This window comes from Bombina bombina, chromosome 7, assembly GCF_027579735.1.
Source record: "Bombina bombina isolate aBomBom1 chromosome 7, aBomBom1.pri, whole genome shotgun sequence".
Classification (NCBI taxonomy): Eukaryota; Metazoa; Chordata; class Amphibia; order Anura; family Bombinatoridae; genus Bombina; species Bombina bombina.
Genome location: NC_069505.1, coordinates 324,152,096 through 324,174,195, shown reverse-complemented (window position 1 = coordinate 324,174,195; position 22,100 = coordinate 324,152,096). Strand labels below are relative to the sequence as shown.

Sequence of the window (22,100 nt, the reverse complement as noted above, 5' to 3'; positions counted from 1 at the left end):
CTATAATTAAATAAATTACATAAATTAAATACAATGAACTAAATTATATACAATTATTTAAAGTACAAAAAACCCACTAAATTACAGAAAATAAAAAACAAATTATCAGATATTTAAACTAATTACACCGAATTTAATAGCCCTATCAAAATAAAAAAAGGCCCCCCAAAGTAAAAAAAACCCTAGCCTAAACTAAACTACCAATAGCCCTTAAAAGGGCCTTTTGCGGGGCATTGCCCCAAAGTAATCAGCTCTTTTACCTGTAAAAAAAATACAAACAACCCCCCCAACAGTAAAACCCACTACCCACACAACCAACCCCCCCAAAAAAAAACTAATTAAAAAACCTAAGCTCCTCATGGCCCTGAAAAGGGCATTTGGATGAGCATTGCCCTTAAAAGGGTAGTTAGCTCTTTTGCGGCCCAAAGCCCTAACCTAAAAATAAAACTCACCCAATACAACCTTAAAAAAACCTAACACTAACCCCCTGAAGATCGACTTACTGGGAGACGTCTTCATCCAAGCCGGGCGAAGGGGTCCTCCAGACGGGCAGAAGTCTTCATGCAAGCCAGGCGAAGTGGTCTTCCAGATGGGCAGAAGTCTTCATGCAAGCCGGGAAGAAGTGGTCCTCCAGACGGCAGAAGTCTTCATCCAGACGGCATCTTCTATCTTCATCCATCCGACACGGAGCGGGTCCATCTTCAAGACATCCGACGCGGAGCATCCTCTTCTGCTGATGACTACCCGACGAATGAAGGTTCCTTTAAGTGACGTCATTCAAGATGGCGTCCCTTAGATTCCAATTGGCTGATAGAATTCTATCAGCCAATCGGAATTAAGGTAGAAAAAATCCTATTGGCTGATGGAATCAGCCAATAGGATTGAAGTTCAATCCTATTGTCTGATCCAATCAGCCAATAGGATTGAGCTCGCATTCTATTGGCTGTTCTAATCAGCCAATAGGATTGAACTTCAAACCTATTGGCTGATTGCATCAGCCAATAGGATTTTTTCTATATTAATTCCGATTGGCTGATAGAATTCTATCAGCCAATCGGAATCTAAGGGACGCCATCTTGGATGACGTCACTTAAAGGTACCTTCATTCGTTGGGTAGTCGTCGACAGAAGAGGATACTCCGCGTCAGATGTCTTGAAGTTAGACCCGCTCCGCATGGATGAAGATAGAAGATGCCGTCTGGATGAAGACTTCTGCCATCTGGAGGACCACTTCTGCCCAGCTTGGATGAAGACTTCTGCCCATCTGGAGGACCACTTCACCCGTTTTTAAGGGTGTATTGGGTGGGTTTTATTTTTAGGTTAGGGCTTTGGGCCGCAAAAGAGCTAACTGCCCTTTCAAGGGCAATGCCCATCCAAATGCTCTTTTCAGGGCAATAGGGAGCTTAGGTTTTTTTAGTTAGTTTTTTTGGGGGGTTGGTTGCATGGGTGGTGGGTTTTACTGTTGGGGTGGGTTGTTTCTATTTTTTTTACAGGTAAAAGAGCTGATTATTTTGGGGCAATGCCCTGCAAAAGGCCCTTTTAAGGGCTATTGGTAGTTTAGTTTAGGCTAGGGTTTTTTTATTTTGGGGGGACTTTTTTATTTTGATATGGCTATTAGATTAGGTATAATTAATTTAAATATCTTTAGTGGGGGGTTTTGTACTTTAGATAATTGTATTTAATTTATTTAATAGTATTTAATATATGTAATTTATTATAGTGTAATGTTAGGTGTTATTGTAACTTAGGTTTGGTTTTATTTTACAGGTACTTTTGTATTTATTTTAGCTAGGTAGTTATTAAATAGTTAATAACTATTTAGTAACTATTCTACCTAGTTAAAATAAATACAAACATGCCTGTAAAATAAAAATAAACCCTAAGCTAGATACAATGTAACTATTAGTTATATTGTAGCTAGCTTAGGGTTTATTTTTACAGGTAAGTATTTAGTTTTAAATAGGAATTATTTAGTAATGATAGGAATTTTCTTTAGATTTATTTAAATTATATTTAAGTTAGGGGTGCTAGGGTTAGACTTAGATTTAGGGGTTAATAAATTTAATATAGTGGCAGCGAAGTTGGAGACGGCAGATTAGGGGTTAATAAGTATAATGTAGGTGGCGGCGGTGTAGGGGGCGGCAGATTTGGGGTTAATAACATAATGTAGGTGGCGGCGGTGTAGGGGGCAGCAGATTAGGGGTTAATAACATAATGTAGGTGGCGGTGGGCTCCGGGAGCGGCAGGATAGGGGTTAATAAATTTATTAGAGTGGCGGTGGGCTCCGGGGAGCGACGGTTTAGGGGTTAATAACTTTATATAGTTGCGGCGGGGTCCGGGAGCAGCGGGATAGGGGTAAAACAGTATAGTATAGTATAGTGGCAGTGTTTAGTAACAGTATACCAATAAAGCTGGGAAAAAGCTGAAGAGCAGCGAGATCGATGACTGTTAGTTAACAACAGTCCGCTGCTCATCGCCCCGTACTTGGTGCGCGGCTTTTTGACAGCTTTTTTGGTAACTTTGGAGAGAGTATTCAGGTCCGCGGCAGCAATGTTAGGTGATCTTAGGCGAGCGTATTGGTGCAGTCGAATGCAAGTAAGTTGACGGCTTGATAAGTAGGCCTCATAGCCTCAGTGAAGTTAACGCACAAGCAGGATCGCAAAATAAGGCTCCAAAATTTTAAGTATTGTTTAATCCACATTTTTATTTTGTCTATTACAAATGAGTGATATCAGAGAGCCTTATTCCAATCCAACAGATTTTCTGTTCCAAAACATTATATGTCAGCTAAGGAGATTTTTTTTCCTCCTTTTGTAAAACCATCTGTCACGGCATGGCCAGACACTTACTCACTCCCGGGTTCCGGTGGCATCCTAGAGGTGGTGCGGCAGCGGTCTCTGCTTCCCAGGTCTCCACTCGCTGACTCGCGACTGTCTTCCCCTCTCCTTCTCCCGACAGAGGATTGCGGCGGACATGCCATTGTGGCCAAATGGCGGCCGCTGCGTGGACTCAGTGTTTGAGCACAGAAGGGAGGGGGGTGGGTCTGATGGAGGAGGGCAGGCCATGGACTCTGAGATAAACTAAGGTGGCGCTGAGTCCCTGACCTCCTCTTATTGATCATGTTTGCTCCACCTACTAGAGGCAGGGGACCGGTCATGTGACTTTTCCCTATATATTTTCAGCATGCCCCCCAGTCAGTGCTTGGTTATTTTTCCTTGATTTTTGATTCTGGAGTACTTTTTTGTGCATTTATCTGTGTCCTGTGATAACCCCTGATTTCATTGTATAGATTTCCTGGTTCCTGATTTCAGATTGTCTCTCAACTTCGCTTGCCTGTCCTGACTTCTGATTGTTTTGACTACATCTCTGCCTTTTCTGCATCCCTCTTCTGGCTCCTACCCTATTAAAGGCCTCTGTGCCACCACAGACCCTTCAGTAACCTGTATCCATTTCCAGGTACTCTTAAAGGGTTGTGATTGCAAGGGAGTGCTTTACCGCTGCAACTGGGTTCCAACATTAACACAAGACCCCAGTGGGTTGTAACACCATGACACTCCATTAGAAGAGACAATGTTTGCATAAAAATAACTGCTGGAATTAATACAGGAGAATCTGGTTAAACACACAAAAAAGAAACAGGTGTATTGAAGGCTTTTCCAGTAGGTTCTTGCTGAGTTTTAGATCCTGAAGGGATGTGAAACACTTTAAGATTTTAATATAAAATGTTTAACTGCAAAGTAAACATACATTTGATAAACTTTCATTATTTATTTTGCCCCATCTTTCTGTAATTTAGTTCTGAAATTTGTGGGGTGTGCCCAATCCTGTGAGAATTGGAAGTTCATACTCCAGACTTCACAATCCAGTCATTATTTGATGACTCAAATAGGATCCAGCAGAGGAAACAATATATTATAATACAGCAAAGCAATGCCAATGATGATATGTGTACTCTAGTAATTAGTATGGATACTGTATATTCCTCTAAATAAGACAAGTGATAGGGGATTTTGGCCATTGAAAAACAATTACAGCAAATAAAGTATTCATGAGCCAAGAAATTTGTCACCCTTGGTTTGTATGGAATTTTTTCTACAAAACTACAGCAATGCCTTTTTAGTACAAGATTATCTCAAGTTGGAGGGTTGATACATGGAATAAACTTAAAGGTAGTAAGGACATTGGGCTCTATTTAACAATAATTAAGCAGACATGATTCGCTGTAGCTCAACACATCCACTGGACATTGCTGGGGGCGGACAGCATATGCTTTCATTACAGGCGATCCTGAAACAATGGGCCTCCAAGTGAGCAACTGCTACTTGATAAATGGAGCCCAAAGCCTGTAAGATCCTTCCCCAGCACTGATGTCTCTTGGCTGATGTTTTGGCCTCTAAGCCACTAGAGGGTTCTGGTTTTCCAGAACATTCTTGAAGTCCTGTTGCCTGAAGCTGATTGCTCTCCTGCTCCACCTGTTTGCCAGCTACAGGTAATTACAGCAATCAGCCTGCTATTTAAGGCAGACTGTTAGTTCAATTTGGGCTCTTGCAGTGTGAGGCTAACTTATGTGCTGGTGCTTCTGATCCTGTGTTACCTGTTTGTATCTTCCAGTTTTTATACCTTTGCTTTAGAGGTGACTATTCTACTGGATTCCCCTTTGGTCTGTTTACCTGTTTACTCTTCCAGATTTTCCAAAGGTATTCTCTCTAGATTCTGGCTGTACTCCTGGTTTTGACCTATGGCCTAGTAAAGGGATTCTTTGTCAGGACTGTTTGTGTGCTTGCTTACAGCTAATAACTCTGCATGTTCTTCTGGTTCTAAAGCACCAGTACAGGTGTATTATGTGACTGTTTGTAGTATACTTACTCTTGAAGTAGCTGTATCCTACTGGCCATTGCAGAGTTACCAGTCTACAGCATATCTACATTCCCTGCCTGCTATTACAAAGTTACCAGTCTACAGCATATCTACATACCCTGCCTGCTATTACAGAGTTACCTGTCTACAGCATAATTACTTACCCTACCTGCTATTACAGAGTTACCTGTCTACAGCATATCTACTTACCCTGTCTGCTATTACAAAGTTACCTGTCTACAGCATATCTACTTACCCTGTCTGCTATTACAGAGTTACCTGTCTACAGCATATCTACTTACCCTGCCTGCTATTACAAAGTTACCTGTCTACAGCATATCTACTTACCCTGCCTGTTATTACAGAGTTACCTGTCTACAGCATAATTACTTACCCTGCCTGCTATTACAGAGTTACCTGTCTACAGCATATCTACTTACCCTGCCTGCTATTACAGAGTTACCTGTCTACAGCATAATTACTTACCCTGCCTGCTATTACAGAGTTACCTGTCTACAGCATAATTACTTACTCTGCCTGCTATTACAGCGTTACATGTCTACAGCATATCTACATACCCTGCCTGCTATTACAGAGTTACCTGTCTACAGCATATCTACTTACCCTGCCTGCTATTACAAAGTTACCTGTCTACAGCATATCTACTTACCCTGCCTGCTATTACAGAGTTACCAGTCTACAGCATATCTACTTACCCTGCCTGCTATTACAGAGTTACCTGTCTACAGCATAATTACTTACTCTGCCTGCTATTACAGCGTTACATGTCTACAGCATATCTACATACCCTGCCTGCTATTACAGAGTTACCTGTCTACAGCATAATTACTTACCCTGCCTGCTATTACAAAGTTACCTGTCTACAGCATATCTATGTTTCCTGCCTGCTATTACAGAGTTACTTGTTTAATGCATATCTACATACCCTGCCTGCTATTACAGAGTTACTTGTCTACAGCATATCTATGTACCCTGCTGCTATTACAGAGTTACCTGTCTATAGCATATCTATGTTTCCTGTCTGCTATTACCAAGTTACCTGTCTAAAACATATCTATGTTTCCTGCCTGCTATAGCAGGGTTACCTGTCTACAGTATATCTACATTACTGGTCTGTTATTGCAGATTTACCTGTTTAATGCATATCTATGCACCCTGCCTGCTATTACAGAGTTACCTGTCTACAGAATAACTCTGTTTCCTGCCTGCTATTACAGGGTTACCTGTCTACAGCATATCTACATTTCCTGTCTGTTATTACAGATTTACCTGTTTAATGCATATCTATGAACCCTGCCTGCTATTACAGAGTTACCAGTCTACAGCATATCTACGTACCCTGCCTATTATTTCAGAGTTACCTGTTTACTGCATATCTATGTACCCTGCCTGCTATTACAGAGTTACCTGTCTACAGCATATCTATGTACCCTGCCTGCTATTACAGAGTTACCTGTCTACAGCATATCTATGTACCCTGCCTGCTATTACCAAGTTACTTGTCTAAAACATATCTATGTTTCCTGCCTGTTATAACAGGGTTACCTGTCTACAGCATATCTACATTTCCTGTCTGTTATTGCAGATTTACCTGTTTAATGCATATCTATGTTCCCTGTCTGCTATTACAGAGTTACCTGTCTATAGCATATCTATGTACCCTGCCTGCTATTACAGAGTTACCTGTCTATAGCATATCTATGTACCCTGCCTGCTATTACAGAGTTACCAGTCTACAGCATATCTATGTACCCTGCCTATTATTGCAGAGCTACCTGTTTACTGCATATCTATGTACCCTGCCTGCTATTACAGAGTTACCTGTCTACAGCATATCTACGTACCCTGTGTGCTATTACAGAGTTACCTGTCTACAGCATATCTATGTTTCCTTCCTGGTATTACAGGGTTACCTGTCTACAGCATATCTATGTTTCCTTCCTGGTATTACAGGGTTACCTGTCTACAGCATATCTATGTTTCCTTCCTGGTATTACAGGGTTACCTGTCTACAGCATATCTACATTTCTTGTCTGTTATTGCAGATTTACCTGTTTAATGCATATATACAGTATGTACCCTGCCTGCTATTACAGAGTTACCTGTTTACTGCATATCTATGTACCCTGCCTGCAATTACAGAGTCACCTGTCTACAGCATATCTACATATCTTGCCTGCTGTTGCTGTGTCTACAACCTGCCCACACCTATTTCATTCCATTCAACTTATCCTGCTGCTCTGTTCCAGTTTAATAAACATCCTGCAGATTTTGAACATATTCTGATTGTCTTGGTTCTATCTCCTTTTGTGTACTACTATGCCAAAAAAAGTAAATCACAGAAGCCTGAACCTGGTGCCTCAGTGCAACAGCTTCTTCAGAGCCCACTCACGGGATTATGACAAAGACTTTAAGAGAGTTCAAGAATGTCTGGGCTATTCATAACAGAATGGGGCCGATTTATCAAAGCGTCAATATAGGTGCATTCACTGGAGTCGATATGCTCACCAGACATTGATGCCGCAAATCCACATACGACGCCCTTATTTATTAAAAAGTCATTGATGTCACGGATATTCTGTTTTTTCCAACTTTATTTATACCATATCATTACTGTCCATGAACAAGCACATTTTTCTAAAGCTAATCTTTAATTTTTCATCTGTTAATGTCCAAGAAATAGCTAGATTTATACCTGAACAAACAATAATATCTCATTGTTTTATTTATTTGTTATACAAAAAATCTGATATATGATATTTTCACATAAATTAATGTGTATTTGTATTTCTAGAAATCATGATATGACTATCTCATGTTTTTTTCTTTTTATAAAATGATTATTAATGCTAATATAAAAATTCATTAAAATTATGGGGGGAGATAAAAAACTGAAATTAAAATCCTCAAATGTCTCAAAATTAAATCAATGTAAATATTTGCATAGGAAATTAACACATCTAGGCAAGATTCCCCGCTTGCTTTTCCCAGAAATACTTAATATACAATGTTACCAATGCACAAGAGAATTCTGGGTAAGATATGCAAATTAGATATGCAAAGTCTCAGTTTTTTTGCTTCAAAGTACTGTTTTAACACAGTGATCCTTTTAACAGGATTATTGCAGCAAACCAGAAATCACTCACTAGACAGCCTGTTTCGTTCTTTTTGGAACTCATCAGTAGGAGATAGATTTCTGGTTGCTACATTGGTAAACCTATTTTCATGGTTAAACCAAAATTCATTAAAATTATGGGGGGAGATAAGAAACTGAAATTAATATATATATATATATATATATATATATATATATATATATATATATATATATATATGTTTGTGTGTGTTATGTCAGAAATCTTTTCCAAACATATTTACATGTCCCTAAATTTTATTTTTTTCTAAACAATGTTGTCTTTCTTGTATCTGTGTTTATTTATACCACTATATGTATATAGTGTAAATATATTATTATTCTGAACAAGAATAATATGCAAATATAATATGTAATCAGGGGTATTTATTAGCAAACAATAGATATTTTAAGAGCTGGGATCGTTTTCTCTCTGCACCTGTGTAACCCTTCCTGATTGCAGTCTAGTTTTAAACACCACACAGGTGTTATAAAATGGACTGGCATATAAGATGACATTTCTTAATGAAAATGAAATTCAAGAGAAGGAAGAAAAACACTGAACATATCATGACAGTAAAGAGGTGATTTTAATTTCTGCTGTATCTGATTCATTACAGTTTAATGTTAGGTGGACTATCCCTTTGAGATTATATGAGATGAAGATTATATTGAATAAAACTGTTCGATTTTTAAAATCAATGTCAAAAATATTACACTGTGTCCTAATGTCATCATCAATGTTTAACGTTAATAATAATTTCACCTATACATACTTTCAAAGTATAATACACAATGTAACAAATGGCACTGACAAGTTCTGATGAGTGATCAATGACACAAGTATCGAGCAATTTGATTCGTTAGTGATAGTATAAAATTTATATTTAAATCAGATTGGCTGATGCCATAAATCGTGTGATTATGCATTTCACAATCAAAAGTGGTGGAAAATTTCACTAGTTTGTTGGTTGTTTAGGAGTTTGAGTATTGTGTCCAATTTGGTGCAAAGTATTGCATCAAATTTGGTACGAAATGCAGTGGGACTTGTATTACATACGTTAAACATCGTGAAATTAGATTGATCAAAAAAGGAAGTTAGCTGTAGTATGTAATGTATTTATTTTATTTTTATCCCTATATCTACTAGTCCTGCTGCCAGACAGACATTACCTGTCATTAAAATTACTTTCGAAATGAATCTGTCCCTTGAAATTACATGTGATTATAATATTATTATTTAAATACTGAACATGCGTCTTTGTTGTCTGTGTGATTAAGAAAGGGTATACAATTGTAATCAACTTTCTAATTTACATAAATATGTAATAAGCTTCATTCTCTTGCAGCATCTAACATAACCTTTCTGGCTTTTCAGACTCCCATTGATTTCTATGGCATTCGCGGCCTCAATGGTGGTGGTTTGAACAATAGGTACGCTGCAGCGGAAAAGACATGAGCGTACCTGTTGAATATTTGATAAATTGGGAAGAGGGTCAAATAGAGTTGAATGTGAATTCGAAACATCTGGAATGACGCAAGCATCCATCTGCATCGGATTGAGATTGCGGGAGCGTATATTACGTCACACATTTTAACATTTGACGATGTTGATGCTTTGTTAATTACGGCAGATTCAATTTGCGTGGAATATGACGCGAGATTCAAACGGATTCCATCGTATTATCAGTTGAAGCTTTGATAAGTCGGCCCCTAAGAATCAACTAAGATATCATTTAAAAGGGAAAGTAAAGTCAAAATTAAAGTTATATGGATTTAATAGAGCTTGCTATTTTAAACTTTTCAATTTACTTTTGTTATCAAATTTTTTTAGTTCTCTTGGTATACTTTGTTAAAGAGTAATCATAGGTCAGCTCAGAAACGTGCATATGTCTTAAGCCATTTGGCAGCAGAGTTGCAAATACTGATGCCATAAACTGATACACACACATGCATACTCCTAAGCTGCTATCAGACTACCTACGTTCTATATAATTGCTAACTTCAAATGAGCGTTCTTGATTTATTAAATATTAAAAAAATATTAATACAAATTATTCAAAATTATATATAGTGTAAAAAATATAGATATATTCTATGGATTATTTAGATTTTTTTACAGTATGCATAATTATTTTTTAAAACTATTATTTTGTAATATTTAATATCTCTAGAAGGCACATTTAAATGAACAATTCTTCATGTGCGCTAACCCGACCACATTAGACCTAAATGGTGAACTCTACTGTGTATTATGCATATTTTACATTCCTATGATGTACCCAAGCTCTTAATTCACGATAACCTGATGAGCGTAAATTGCAATTGTGCTTGAGTGAACGCGTAATACTTGGCTATTTCTGTTGCACGCTAAAAGCCGATAAAAAACGCTTACGTGCAAATAATATAAAAATAAAACGTTTACAAATTGATTAAATATTGCTGATGCCTTCATAGCACATAATTAATTGAATTATTTTTTTTAGTCCTAATACTTAAATGTGATGATTAAAACAGATTCTGATTATCACAAATAGAGGGCTAAATTATTGTGATCAACCCCATAATTTGCTCACAGGTTTCGTAGTTTAAAAGTGTAATTTGAACAATTTTAAAGGGACTTACAACCCAAAATTTTCTTTCATGATTCGGATAGAGCATACATTTTTAAGCAACTTTCCATTTAGCTTCAATAACTAAATTTGTTTCATTCTGTTGGTACCCATTGTGCACTACTGGGAGCTAGATGAACACATTGGATGATCCAATGACAAGAGGCATATAAGTGCAGCCAGCTAGCTCCCAGTAGTGCATATTAACAGAAGGAAGCAAATTAGATAATAAAAATAAATGACAACGTTTTGAGTTTCATGTCCCTTTAAGCTTAGTATTCCACTGACAAACGAGGAGTTTTAAATGTGCTTATTTAAAGGGACACTGAACCCAATTTTTTTCTTTCGTGATTCAGATAGAGCATGCAATTTTAAGCAACTTTCTAATTTACACCTTTTATCATTTTTTTTGTTCTCTTGCTTTCTTTATTTGAAAAGGTAGACATCTAATCTATTTTTTGGTTCAGCACCATGGAAAGCACTTGTTTATTGGTGGGTGAATTTATCCCCCAATCAGCAAGAACAACCCAATTTGTTCACCAAAAGTGGGCCGGCATCTAAACTTACATTCTTGCATTTCAAATAAAGATACCAAGAGAATGAAGACAATTTGATAATAGGAGTCAATTAGAAAGAAGCTAAAAATTGTATGCTCTATCTGAATCACAAAATAAAAACATTTGGGTTCAGTGTCCCTTTAAGTCTGCGTATAGTTAATATGCTTACTACTTAAAATAATGTATTGTAATAAAGGGGCGGTCAAGTCAGAATTAAACTTTTATGATTCATGTAAGGTGTGCAATTTTAAACAACTTTCTAATTTACTTTTATCATCAAATTTGCTTTGTTGTCTTGGTATTCTTTGGTAAAAGTTGAACCTGGTTATGCTCATAAACTGATTTCTAAGCTTTTAAAGGTTGCCTCTTATCTCAGTGCATTCTGACAATTTTTCACAGCTAGATGGTGCTAGTTCAGGTGTGAAATATAGATAACATTGCACTCACTAACGTGTAGTCACTTATGAGTCAGCACTGATTGGCTAAAATGCAAGTCTGTCAAAATAACAGGAATAAGAGGGCAGTCTGCAGAAGCTTAGATACAAGGTAATCTCAGAGGTAAAACATTTGTTATTATAACTGTGTTGGTTATACAAAACTGGGGAATGGGTAATAAAGGGATTATCTATCTTTTTAAACAATAAAATATTTCAAGTAGATTGTTTCTTTAAGGATTGTAATCGACCCCCAAATTGCATATACAAAATTAAAGGAAATGAGGTTTTCTTAAATGCATGATAATGATAGTTTAATGTTGACTTGACTGTCCCTTTAAACCAGCCATGTTTATAAACATGTAGACTGGGTATGACTGAGATCATTCATTTAAAAAAAATCACAGCTGTTGAACAAAACCATTTATAAATCAAGGAACAACTGGAAACGTGTTTCCTGATTAAAGGGATATTGGTTTAAAATTCTCTCAATACATAGGCTTCCTTTATAAAAAGTGGGACAGACAATGTTCCCAAGTAGAGAACCTGTCTGCTTGGGTTTGAGGCCCCTGATGCTGATTTCCTGCTGGGTTGTAACATTACACAAAAGTATTCTTGTGCAGTTTTGAACGACTGAGTCTAGGATGGTTGGCATCTTCATCCTCTGGATACCAGGAGATTTCCCGGTGGGCTCCAGCACCTTTGGCTGGAAAGCTAAAATTTAAAGGGGTGATTAATGGATGCAACTGGGTTGTAGGGTGAATCTAACAACAATCTGGCACTTTAAAAAAAATATATATATATTAACTAATATAATATAGATCTATAAAAGAAATATTGGGGGAAGGAGTATCCGAGTAATTCCCTTAGAGAAAAACGGGGGGTGGGGTGCACATTATATTGACTCTGCAGAAAATAGGGCTGGTCTCCAAATTTTCCAGGGCTGCTTTTTATTCCCAGTCCGGCCCTGGATTAGAAGCAGCGGTTTTAAGACTGCGTCTTCTTAAGTTGCGATTGTAGGCTTACGTGAGCGAGCCTACACCACAAAAGCTCTGAAGGAGCATTACTATGTTCATAAATGTAGCCCAAAATTTACAAAGAAAGTGCAGGTGACTTGAGAATTAAGGGCGCGGTCCGATATAGATCGTAGTTTGCGGCGCAAGAGAGGGAACCCCCGCCGCCCCCGTAGTTTCAGCTCGCAACTCGAGCTATCCCATATACGGCGCCGTCAGATGCTAAAGTGCCGTAAGTCTGACAAACCAGTGATGTCCAGAAATTTCTGGAGTCGCCAGTGACTTACGGCACTTTAGAAACTGCCGGCGCCTACAAAACCTGACTAAATTATTAAATCTCCCCTACTGTCTAACACGCCTCCCAAACATAGCCTGACATGTCTAACCCTCTATCCGCTATCCCCCCTCACTCTCCTAATAATAAAAAAATGTATTAACCCCTAAACCGCCGCTCCCAGACCCCAGCGCCACCTAATAAAGTTATTAACCCCTAAACCGCCGCTCCCGGACCCCGCCGCCACCTACATTAAACTACCCCCTAATGTGAGCTCCTACCCTGCCGCCACCTACATTAACTTCCCCCTAATGTGAGCTCCTACCCTACCGCCACCTACATTAAACTACCCCCTAATGTGAACTCCTACCCCGCCGCCACCTACATAAAACTACCCCCTAATGTGAGCCCCTTACACCACCGCCAGCTATATTAAACTACCTCCTAATGTGAGCTCCTACCCCGCCGCCAGCTATATTAAATACTTTAACCCCTAATCTAATCCCCCTACACCACCGCCAGCTATATTAAATGTATTAACCCCTAATCTAATCCCCCTACACCGCCGCCAGCTATATTAAATTAATTAACCCCTAATCTAATCCCCCTACCCCGCCGCCAGCTATATTAAATACATTAACCCCTAATTTAATCTCCCTTAAGTAATCACCTTTATTACCAGCCCTTAAAAGGGCCTTTTGCGTGACATTGCTCCAAAGTAACAGCTCTATTGCCAGCCCTTAAAAGGGCTTTTTGCGGGGCATGCCCCAAAGAAATCAGCTCTTTTACCAGCCCTTAAAAGGGCTTTTTGCGGGGCATTGTCACAAAGTAATCAGCACTTTTGCATCTAATCTAAATCCCCCTACACCGCCGCCACCTATAATAAATGTATTACCCCTAAATCTAATCCCCCTACACCGCCGCCACCTATATTAAATAGATTAACTCCTAATCTAATCCCCCTACAGCGCCGCAAGCTATATTAAATGTATTAACCCCTAATCTAATCCCCCTACACCGCCGTCATCTATATTAACTATATTAACCCTAATTATATTAGGGTTAATATAGTTATTATATTATATATATTAACTATATTAACCCTAATTATATTAGGGTTAATATAGTTAATATAGTTATTATATTATATATATTAACCCTAATTATATTAGGGTTAATATAGTTAATATCGTTATTATATAATATATATATTAAGTATAATAACCCTATCTAACTCTAACATCCCTAACTAAATTCTTATTAAAATAAATCTAATTAATATTAATAGTATTAATTAAAATATTCCTATTTAAATCTAAATACTTACCTATAAAATAAACCCTAAGATAGCTACAACGTAATTAATAATTACATTGTAGCTATTTTAGGGTTTATATTTATTTAACAGGTAACTTGGTATTTATTTTAACTAGGTACAATAGCTATTAAATAGTTAATAACTATTTAATAGCTACCTAGTTAAAATAATTACCAGTTTACCTGTAAAATAAATCCTAACCTAAGTTACAAATATACCTACACTATCAATAAATTAAATAAACTACAAATATCTAAACTAAAATGCAATTAAATAAACTAAACTAAATTACAAAAACAAACAAACGCTAAATTACAAAAAATAAAAAAAGATTACAAGAATTTTAAGCTAATTACACCTATTTTAAGCCCCCTAATAAAATAACAAAGCCCCCAAAAATAAAAAATAAATCCCTACCCTAATCTAAATTAAAAAAGTTAACAGCTTTTTGCGGGGCATGCCCCAAAGAAATCAGCTCTTCTGCCTGTTAAAAAAAAACACAATACCACCCCCCAACATTACAACCCACCACCCACATACCCCTACTCTAACCCAAACCCCCCTTAAATAAACCTAACACTACCCCCCTGAAGATCTCCCTACCTTGTCTTCACCCAGCCGGGCCGAACCCTTCACCCGATCCGGGCGATGTCTTCAATCAAGCGGCAGAGAAGAAGTCTTCCGTCCGGGCGATGTCTTCAATCAAGCGGCAGAGAAGAAGTCTTCCGTCCGGGCGATGTCTTCAATCAAGCGGCAAAGAAGAAGTCTTCCATCCGGGCGATGTCTTCAATCAAGCGGCAAAGAAGAAGCCTTCCATCCGGGCGATGTCTTCAATCAAGCGGCAGAGCAGAAGTCTTCCATCCGGGCTATGTCTTCAATCAAGCGGCATCTTCAATCTTATTTCTTCGCTCCTCTGACGCGGTACATCCATCCGGCACGACGACTTCCTGACGAATGTGGTTCCTTTAAATGACGTCATTCAAGATGGCGTCCGTCGAATTCCGATTGGCTGATAGGATTCTATCAGCCAATCGGAATTAAGGTAGGAAAAATCTGATTGGCTGATTGAATCGGCCAATCAGATTCAAGTTCAATCCAATTTGCTGAACCAATCAAAGACATGTGCACACTCCTGAGATCTTATGAGCCTACCTAGTTTTACCATTTAATAAAAGATAACAAGAGAACAAAGCAAATTTGATAACAGAATTAAATTGAAACGTTATTTAAAATTGCATGTTCTATCTGAATCATGAACGCTTCATTTTGACTTTACTGTCCCTTTAATAAAAAGCCAAGCACACTGCCATATAGGCCCGAGTGTTTTTTCTTTAAAGAGGTCAAATCTGTTGAAATAAAAAGTCCATAAAGAATGAAAAGCAACTTGAAAAAAACTATTTTCTGATCCCTGTAGAAGTCTCATAATGCAAAGTATTGTTGGAGTTTACTCAGTGTGATACCTCTTAAAAAACAGGCTTTTTATGGACTTGAATGGACTCAAATTTGAAAACCTTGCATAAAACCCATGCAAACCACTTTTCAATGTACTTTTAAAAGATTGAAATAGACCCCCATAGTTACTTATCAGCTACAAACTGAAGTCTATGAAACAGAGACTAAATAAAAAGCTCTTGAAAGTTATATGGTATCAGGCTAAGCTGAACTGACTTACTTATATTAGCTACAATGAATGAGTTTCAGAAAGCCTCTCATAAATAGATAACTACACAGCCTGCAATTTTATAGATCTTTTGTACTTATCAATACCTATGAGAAATTAGGCTGTCATCTCAAGGATTACAATATGACCCAACCATAGTGTCCTTTTCTTTTTAGCATGATTTAATATCTGAGGAAAAAAAACATAAAAGTAAGATTTAATTTAATCCATTATTTTATATTTACAGCAACCAATTTTCCCTACATTTTCAAAGACTATTGGATCAAAAGATTACAAGAAAGGTTTTCTATAAATGCAGATACAGAATTCAAGTGTGCTTACAAGCTTTACTGTTATAGGATAACACATATTTTTTATTTGCAATTATATTTTGGCGAATGCTATGTTTCACAGCAATAAACTTCATTTTTTGTGAAGATGAAAATTGCAAGATGCCATTACTGATTCATTTTATTATCCGTGATCTCATTGTCAATAAAAAAAACATCAAGGGTCGCATGGTAATTTATGAGATTAATATCTATTAATATTCAGGGCCATATTCCTGGTGGAATGCAAAAACAGTCTCCTAGAAAATTGTTATTCTTTAAAAAGATAAATAATCCCTTTATTACCCATTCCCCAATTTTGTATAACCAGCACTGTTATGCTAATGTACTTTGTACCTCTGTGATTACCTTATATCTGTGCCCCTGCAGACTGCCCCTTTATCTCAGTGATTTTTACAAACTTGCATTTTAGCCAATTACTGCTGTTTCATGTGTAACTCTACAGGAGTGAGCACACTGTTATCTATATGGCACACATGACCTTACACTGTCTGGCTGTGAACGCTAATACAATGAGATAAGAGGTGGCCTGCTGAGGCTTAGAAACAGGCAGAGATTTAGAGGTTTAAAAGTTAAAGGCCCCCATTTACTAAAGGTCAAGCGGACAAGCTTATCAACTCAAGAAGTTGTCCACTTGCCATCGCTACATATGGACAGCGGGCAAACAGAATCAGCTGCCCTTATGTATCATTATATGCTCAAGTGAGCGTATAAAGCCTGCCTCTACTCTTACGTGACTCTCAGTGATTTCTCTTTGCCACCTCAGAGGTGGCGTAGAGTGTAAGAAGTAGCAGTCTAATGACCTCTGTTTCTTACATTGGTGGAAGCAGGCTCCCATATGCATAGTACATGGAGCCTATAAAGTATATCAATATAACAATGTTGGTTGTGCAAAGCTGGAGAATGGGAAGTAAAAGACATTGGGGTAGATTTACCAATGTAGCGTATCATGTCCGACAGACATCGCTGAATTTATCATTACACAAGCAGTTCACCAGAATAATCGTATAGGATCGGGCGGATTGAAGACCGCAGCTTCAGAGGCAGCAGACAAGTTATGGAGCAACGGTCTTTAGACCACTGCTTTATAACTGCTGTTTCCAGTGAGCTTGAAGGCTCGTGTGGAAACAAGGGCAATTCGGCCCTTGTTAAATCTACAATCTATCGCCGCGCATCGATAAATGCTGACAGTATACGCCGTCTGCATTTATTATTGCACAAGCATTTCTCGTCAAATGCTTGTGCAATGCCGCCCCATGAATATTCGTGGTCAATCGGCCGCTAGCAGGGGGTGTCAATCAACCCGATCGTATCTGATCAGGCTGATTGCTGTCCGCCGCCTCAGAGGTGGCGGACGAGTTAAGGAGCAGCGGTCTTATGACCTCTGCTTCTTAACTTACATTTCCATGGTGTTAAATACTGGTAAATGGGACACTTACAGCATATGTGCATATGCAGGTGAAAAACAGTAATTTATTTTACTAGAAGCATTTTTGCTAATGAATTATATTACAAAACTGTTTCTATTTCAAATTGAAATACACACATGCACATTTTATTTTTGACCTTTTATTTTTTTCTTTTAACAGGGACTATAATCTTGTTTGCAAACTAGGTAATGCTCACTATTCTCATTCCACTCACATTCTCATTAAAATCAACACTAAAACTAAAGCATTTGGTCAAGAAGCAGTAAGATAAAAGCTTGACATTTGTTAATAACAAAACACAATGTATTGCATTGGAAATGTGTTCCTTTTGACAGTTTTTCATAGCTAGAGCACGTTAGTTAATGTGTGTCACATGGATAACATTGTGCTCACGGACGTGGAGTTAACTAGGAGTCAGCACTGATTGGCTAAAATGCAAGTTTGTCAAAAGAACTGACATAAAGGGCAGTCTGCAGAGGCTTAGATACAAGGTAATTACAGAGGTAAAAAGTATATTAACTATGTTGGTTATGCAAAACTGGGGAATGGGTAAGAAAGGGAGTATCTATCTTTTTAAACAATAACAATTCTGGAGTAGACTGTCCCTTTAATCAATATGCACTCATATTTATAAACGAGCCTTCATTTAGGAAACAAGAATGGGACACAGTTATCATTTGCATCATTTGAATCTTGTCATGCACCAATACCTCCTGTTTTCAGAATCTATCAATGTATGGATTGTAGATGGCTGTATTTTACATGGCTTTCTCATGCGTTTGGTCTCCAGTATCTTTTAGAATATAGCTGTAATTGTAATGAAAGGATCATATCACTATTTTGTCCATCCGCAGATTAATTTCTATGCTAAAGCTTTTCACTAAACTCATAGCAGAAATAAGAACAATGTCATCCATACGAGCACCAAAAGACTAAAACTGGCAGTCTATGGATGGTTTACTTTGACTGTTGTATTGCATTCTGTTGATCTGTCAAAACTATGTATAAATGGTGGCATGCATAAATGGATATCATGTCTTAATATGTATTAAAATAATGCGTACATGATATCTATTTATTGAAATGTAACTAAAGAGTAAAGACATAGGAACTCATATTGTTGCCGAGAACTTGTCAGTCCAGCATTGTGGTGAGTGGGCAGCATCCACGGCTTGCAGTTAGCCACTCCCCTGCTTGCACTGCAACCAATTGCACAAGAGCAGGGCTTGTCAATCATCTTGATCATCTTTTACTGGGTTTAATTAACTTCGCCACTTTTGAGGTTGCAGAGAAAGATTAAGAAACATTCATAATAAGACTGCTGCTTCTTAATTAGCATTGCAAGATCTCTTATGCAAACCTGGTTTGCTAGGGCTCTCACTACAATAGCAGCTTGAAAAATATACTTTATAAAGTCTTGATAAAGGCCAGAGGAAGGGCCAAAACATGTTGACTGACACAGAACTGGTAAGCCGTATTTCAATACATTTAAATTTGAAAAAACGTTCTACACTATCATATCTATTTTCCATAGAAGGAGGACACAGACGTCTTCTCACCAGGGATACCCTCATCACCAGTGATTACAATTTAGTCTATACTAACTCTTAACACAGTTACTGGTGTTAAAAATACAACTTTTCGGGGATTGTTGGTCCGTCAGCTTTTGGAACAGACAGCAGAATGGGAGTGCAATTAGAGACAATCTCACCGGGAGATGGACGGACCTTCCCAAAGAAAGGGCAGACCGTGCATGTACATTATGTGGGGCTCCTGGAGGATGGCAAGAAGTTTGACTCATCCCGTGACAGAGACAAGCCTTTCAAGTTTAAGATTGGCTGTCATGAGGTGATCCGTGGCTGGGAGGAAGGAGTTGCACAGATGAGTGTGGGTCAGAGAGCTTGTCTCACTTGTTCCCCTGATTATGCCTATGGCAAAACTGGACACCCGGGGATCATACCCCCCAATGCCACCTTGATTTTTGAAGTTGAGTTGCTGAAGATGGAATGAGAAATGGAGTGTCTACGGGTGACGGGTGCCTGCCAAGAAGGTCACAGAGTCAAAAACCCAGAATGGATGCTACCTCCTCCGTCCCCCCCGCCACTCACTCTGCCTTTTGCTTGTCACTTATTTGCCACCCCCAGCAGGACCTGGGCACCTTGTATGATATATATATATGGTGGAAGAGGGTTCTGTCTGCATCCAAAAGGCAATGTCATAGGAGATATTGTTAATGTGGCACAGCCCCAAGATCAGAGTGTTGGGGCAGCATTTAACTCCTAATGCGCTGTCTGACCATACACTGCAGAGTTGTTCTGTTTTGTGTCTGATCCCTTCACCACCCTTCAGCCCCAATTGCACTCTGTAAATAAATAGCTTTTCTGTACCTGAAAAAAAAAAAAAAAATACAACTTTTCAACTATTTTCACTTTTTGAGTTTATTTTGCTTTTCAATTTTTGTGTTTTTGCTCCAGGCTTATTTTTTTCATTTTTAATTTATTTATTTTTCACTTTTGTCTCTATCATAAATTGACATTTTTCCACAGCAGGTCCCATGCATTATGTGTGAACTGCAGCCACAACTAAGTGCACTATAGTTAATTTTTTATTTTTTTTATTTTTTGCCTATCACAACTCACTGATTTTTGCTCACTTATTTCTGGACACTTTTTAATACCTTTGGATTAACAGGCAAAGAATAGGGTCAAAATATAAACCAACTCCACCCCCTCACCGAACTGCACCCATCCACTGGACATTAACAGATCCCCACTGTGGGACTATCCAGGATCTCAACACTCTAGGTTAGAGACTATTGAACATATAAACAGGCATTAATATCACTTAATATTGTTCATTAAACAGTGTTTGAAATAGCACCGTCTTTAGAAGTCCATTAGACAACTCGCTATTATTATTAATTTTATATTGTTTTCATATTGTTTTTTAAAAGGTTTTTTTGCTTAGATTATATATGTAACTATTATGTACTGTTAGGGTGCATGGATCCCTGCTGATCTAAGCAGATTGTTTTTAGCATTTTTATGTGTAATATTTATGTGGAATATGTAAATTTGGACATTATAGAAGAATAGTAACCACTTAGTTCATAACCTCAGCCTCCGTTAAGGTAGGCGCTCTGCACACACCCACATACTACTAGATTCATTATTTGGCAGCTAGGTGCCAACTGTAAAGAGTGATAGGTTTACAGCCTTAGCACTAGGTTAATACATCTATTGCTCTTCCTGATTGGTGGATAAATTCACCAACCAATAAACAAGTGCTGTCCAGTGTAATGGACCAAAAATTGTCTGGCTCCTTAGCTTAGATGGTTTCTTTTTCAAATACAGGTAGTAAGAAAATGAAGAAAATTTGATAATAGATGTAAATTAGAAAGTTGCTTAAAATTGCATGCTCTGTCTGAATCACGAAATACATTTTTTATGTGTTCAGTGTCCCTTTAAATAAGCAGGGTGTTGCTAACTGATATTAGAAGCCAAAATACTGTATATGCTGTGTGATAAAAGGGTGAGATGCACTGTTAAATGTCAGTACATAATGGGTTAATAGACTCACCACTAAAAAAAAACAGGAAGTTGAACATTCTGGAAACAGATAAAAACTATAATTAAATCGATAGAACAGCAAATAAATAAAACAAATGTAATATAGATGGATGTAAGTTTCAAAGTAAAATAAATACATTGTTAGCTTCAGCTTCTACTGTATCTTTCTTCATAGGTGCCAAGAAGGGCAGAGAATTATGACATAGTAATTATTATGATGGATGGAAAGTTACTTCTTTATATTGGAGAAACTGGCTGTAAAAGAGGAAATGATACAGATTGTATGGTTCAGTAATCATAATGCTCACAATTTTAATAGGGTATATAGATTAACAACATTATCCTGAAGGAGGATAATTACTCTTTCTATTTTCTTTATGATGAATAAGATTGCATAGAGCTAAACACAAGTATACTATGTATAGGATGCTGTCTTCTCAATACGTTTTTTTTTTTTTTAAATCTGTTTTGTTTAATAGAAATGTTTATTACATAGAAAGTGAAAAGGATTTAGCTGAAGACGCTTGTTTATTTAGAGTCTAACTAGTTGGGGTGTAAGCGTGAGCAGTTTTATTCTGTGTGTGTCAAAAATGTATCTGCTTAGTGCTGATAATTCCAAATTGCACCACTTTAGAGGATTATATGAATATCAGGGATTTAGAAAAATCACCCCCATTCCTTTTTAAGATAAAACTATTAAGCTTGTATATATTAAACCCCTTCACCAGGAATACACAGTATATGGGGAGAAGGGCATTGGTTAACAGGGGTGATGATGAGTGACACATTTATTATAAATCCCACCAAAATTTGAATGGTTGCTATAAATCTTTAAGATAGTGTGTTTGTTTGTTTTTTGTTTTATAGATGACT

General features: G+C 37.6%; 1 protein-coding gene across 1 annotated transcript; it reads left to right on the top strand.

Moving 5' to 3' along the window:
• Positions 1 to 19,301: 19,301 nt before the first annotated feature.
• LOC128635886 (peptidyl-prolyl cis-trans isomerase FKBP1A-like) lies at positions 19,302 to 19,822 on the top strand. Its single transcript, XM_053688986.1, has one exon. The coding sequence runs from the start codon at positions 19,342 to 19,344 to the stop codon at positions 19,666 to 19,668; it is 327 nt and encodes a 108-aa protein (XP_053544961.1). The 5' UTR covers positions 19,302 to 19,341; the 3' UTR covers positions 19,669 to 19,822.
• The last annotated feature ends 2,278 nt before the right edge of the window (positions 19,823 to 22,100 follow it).

Excerpts from the sequence above, each read along its gene's own strand:
- LOC128635886 (XM_053688986.1), top strand. The coding sequence starts at position 19,342 with ATGGGAGTGCAATTAGAGACAATCTCACCGGGAGATGGACGGACCTTC.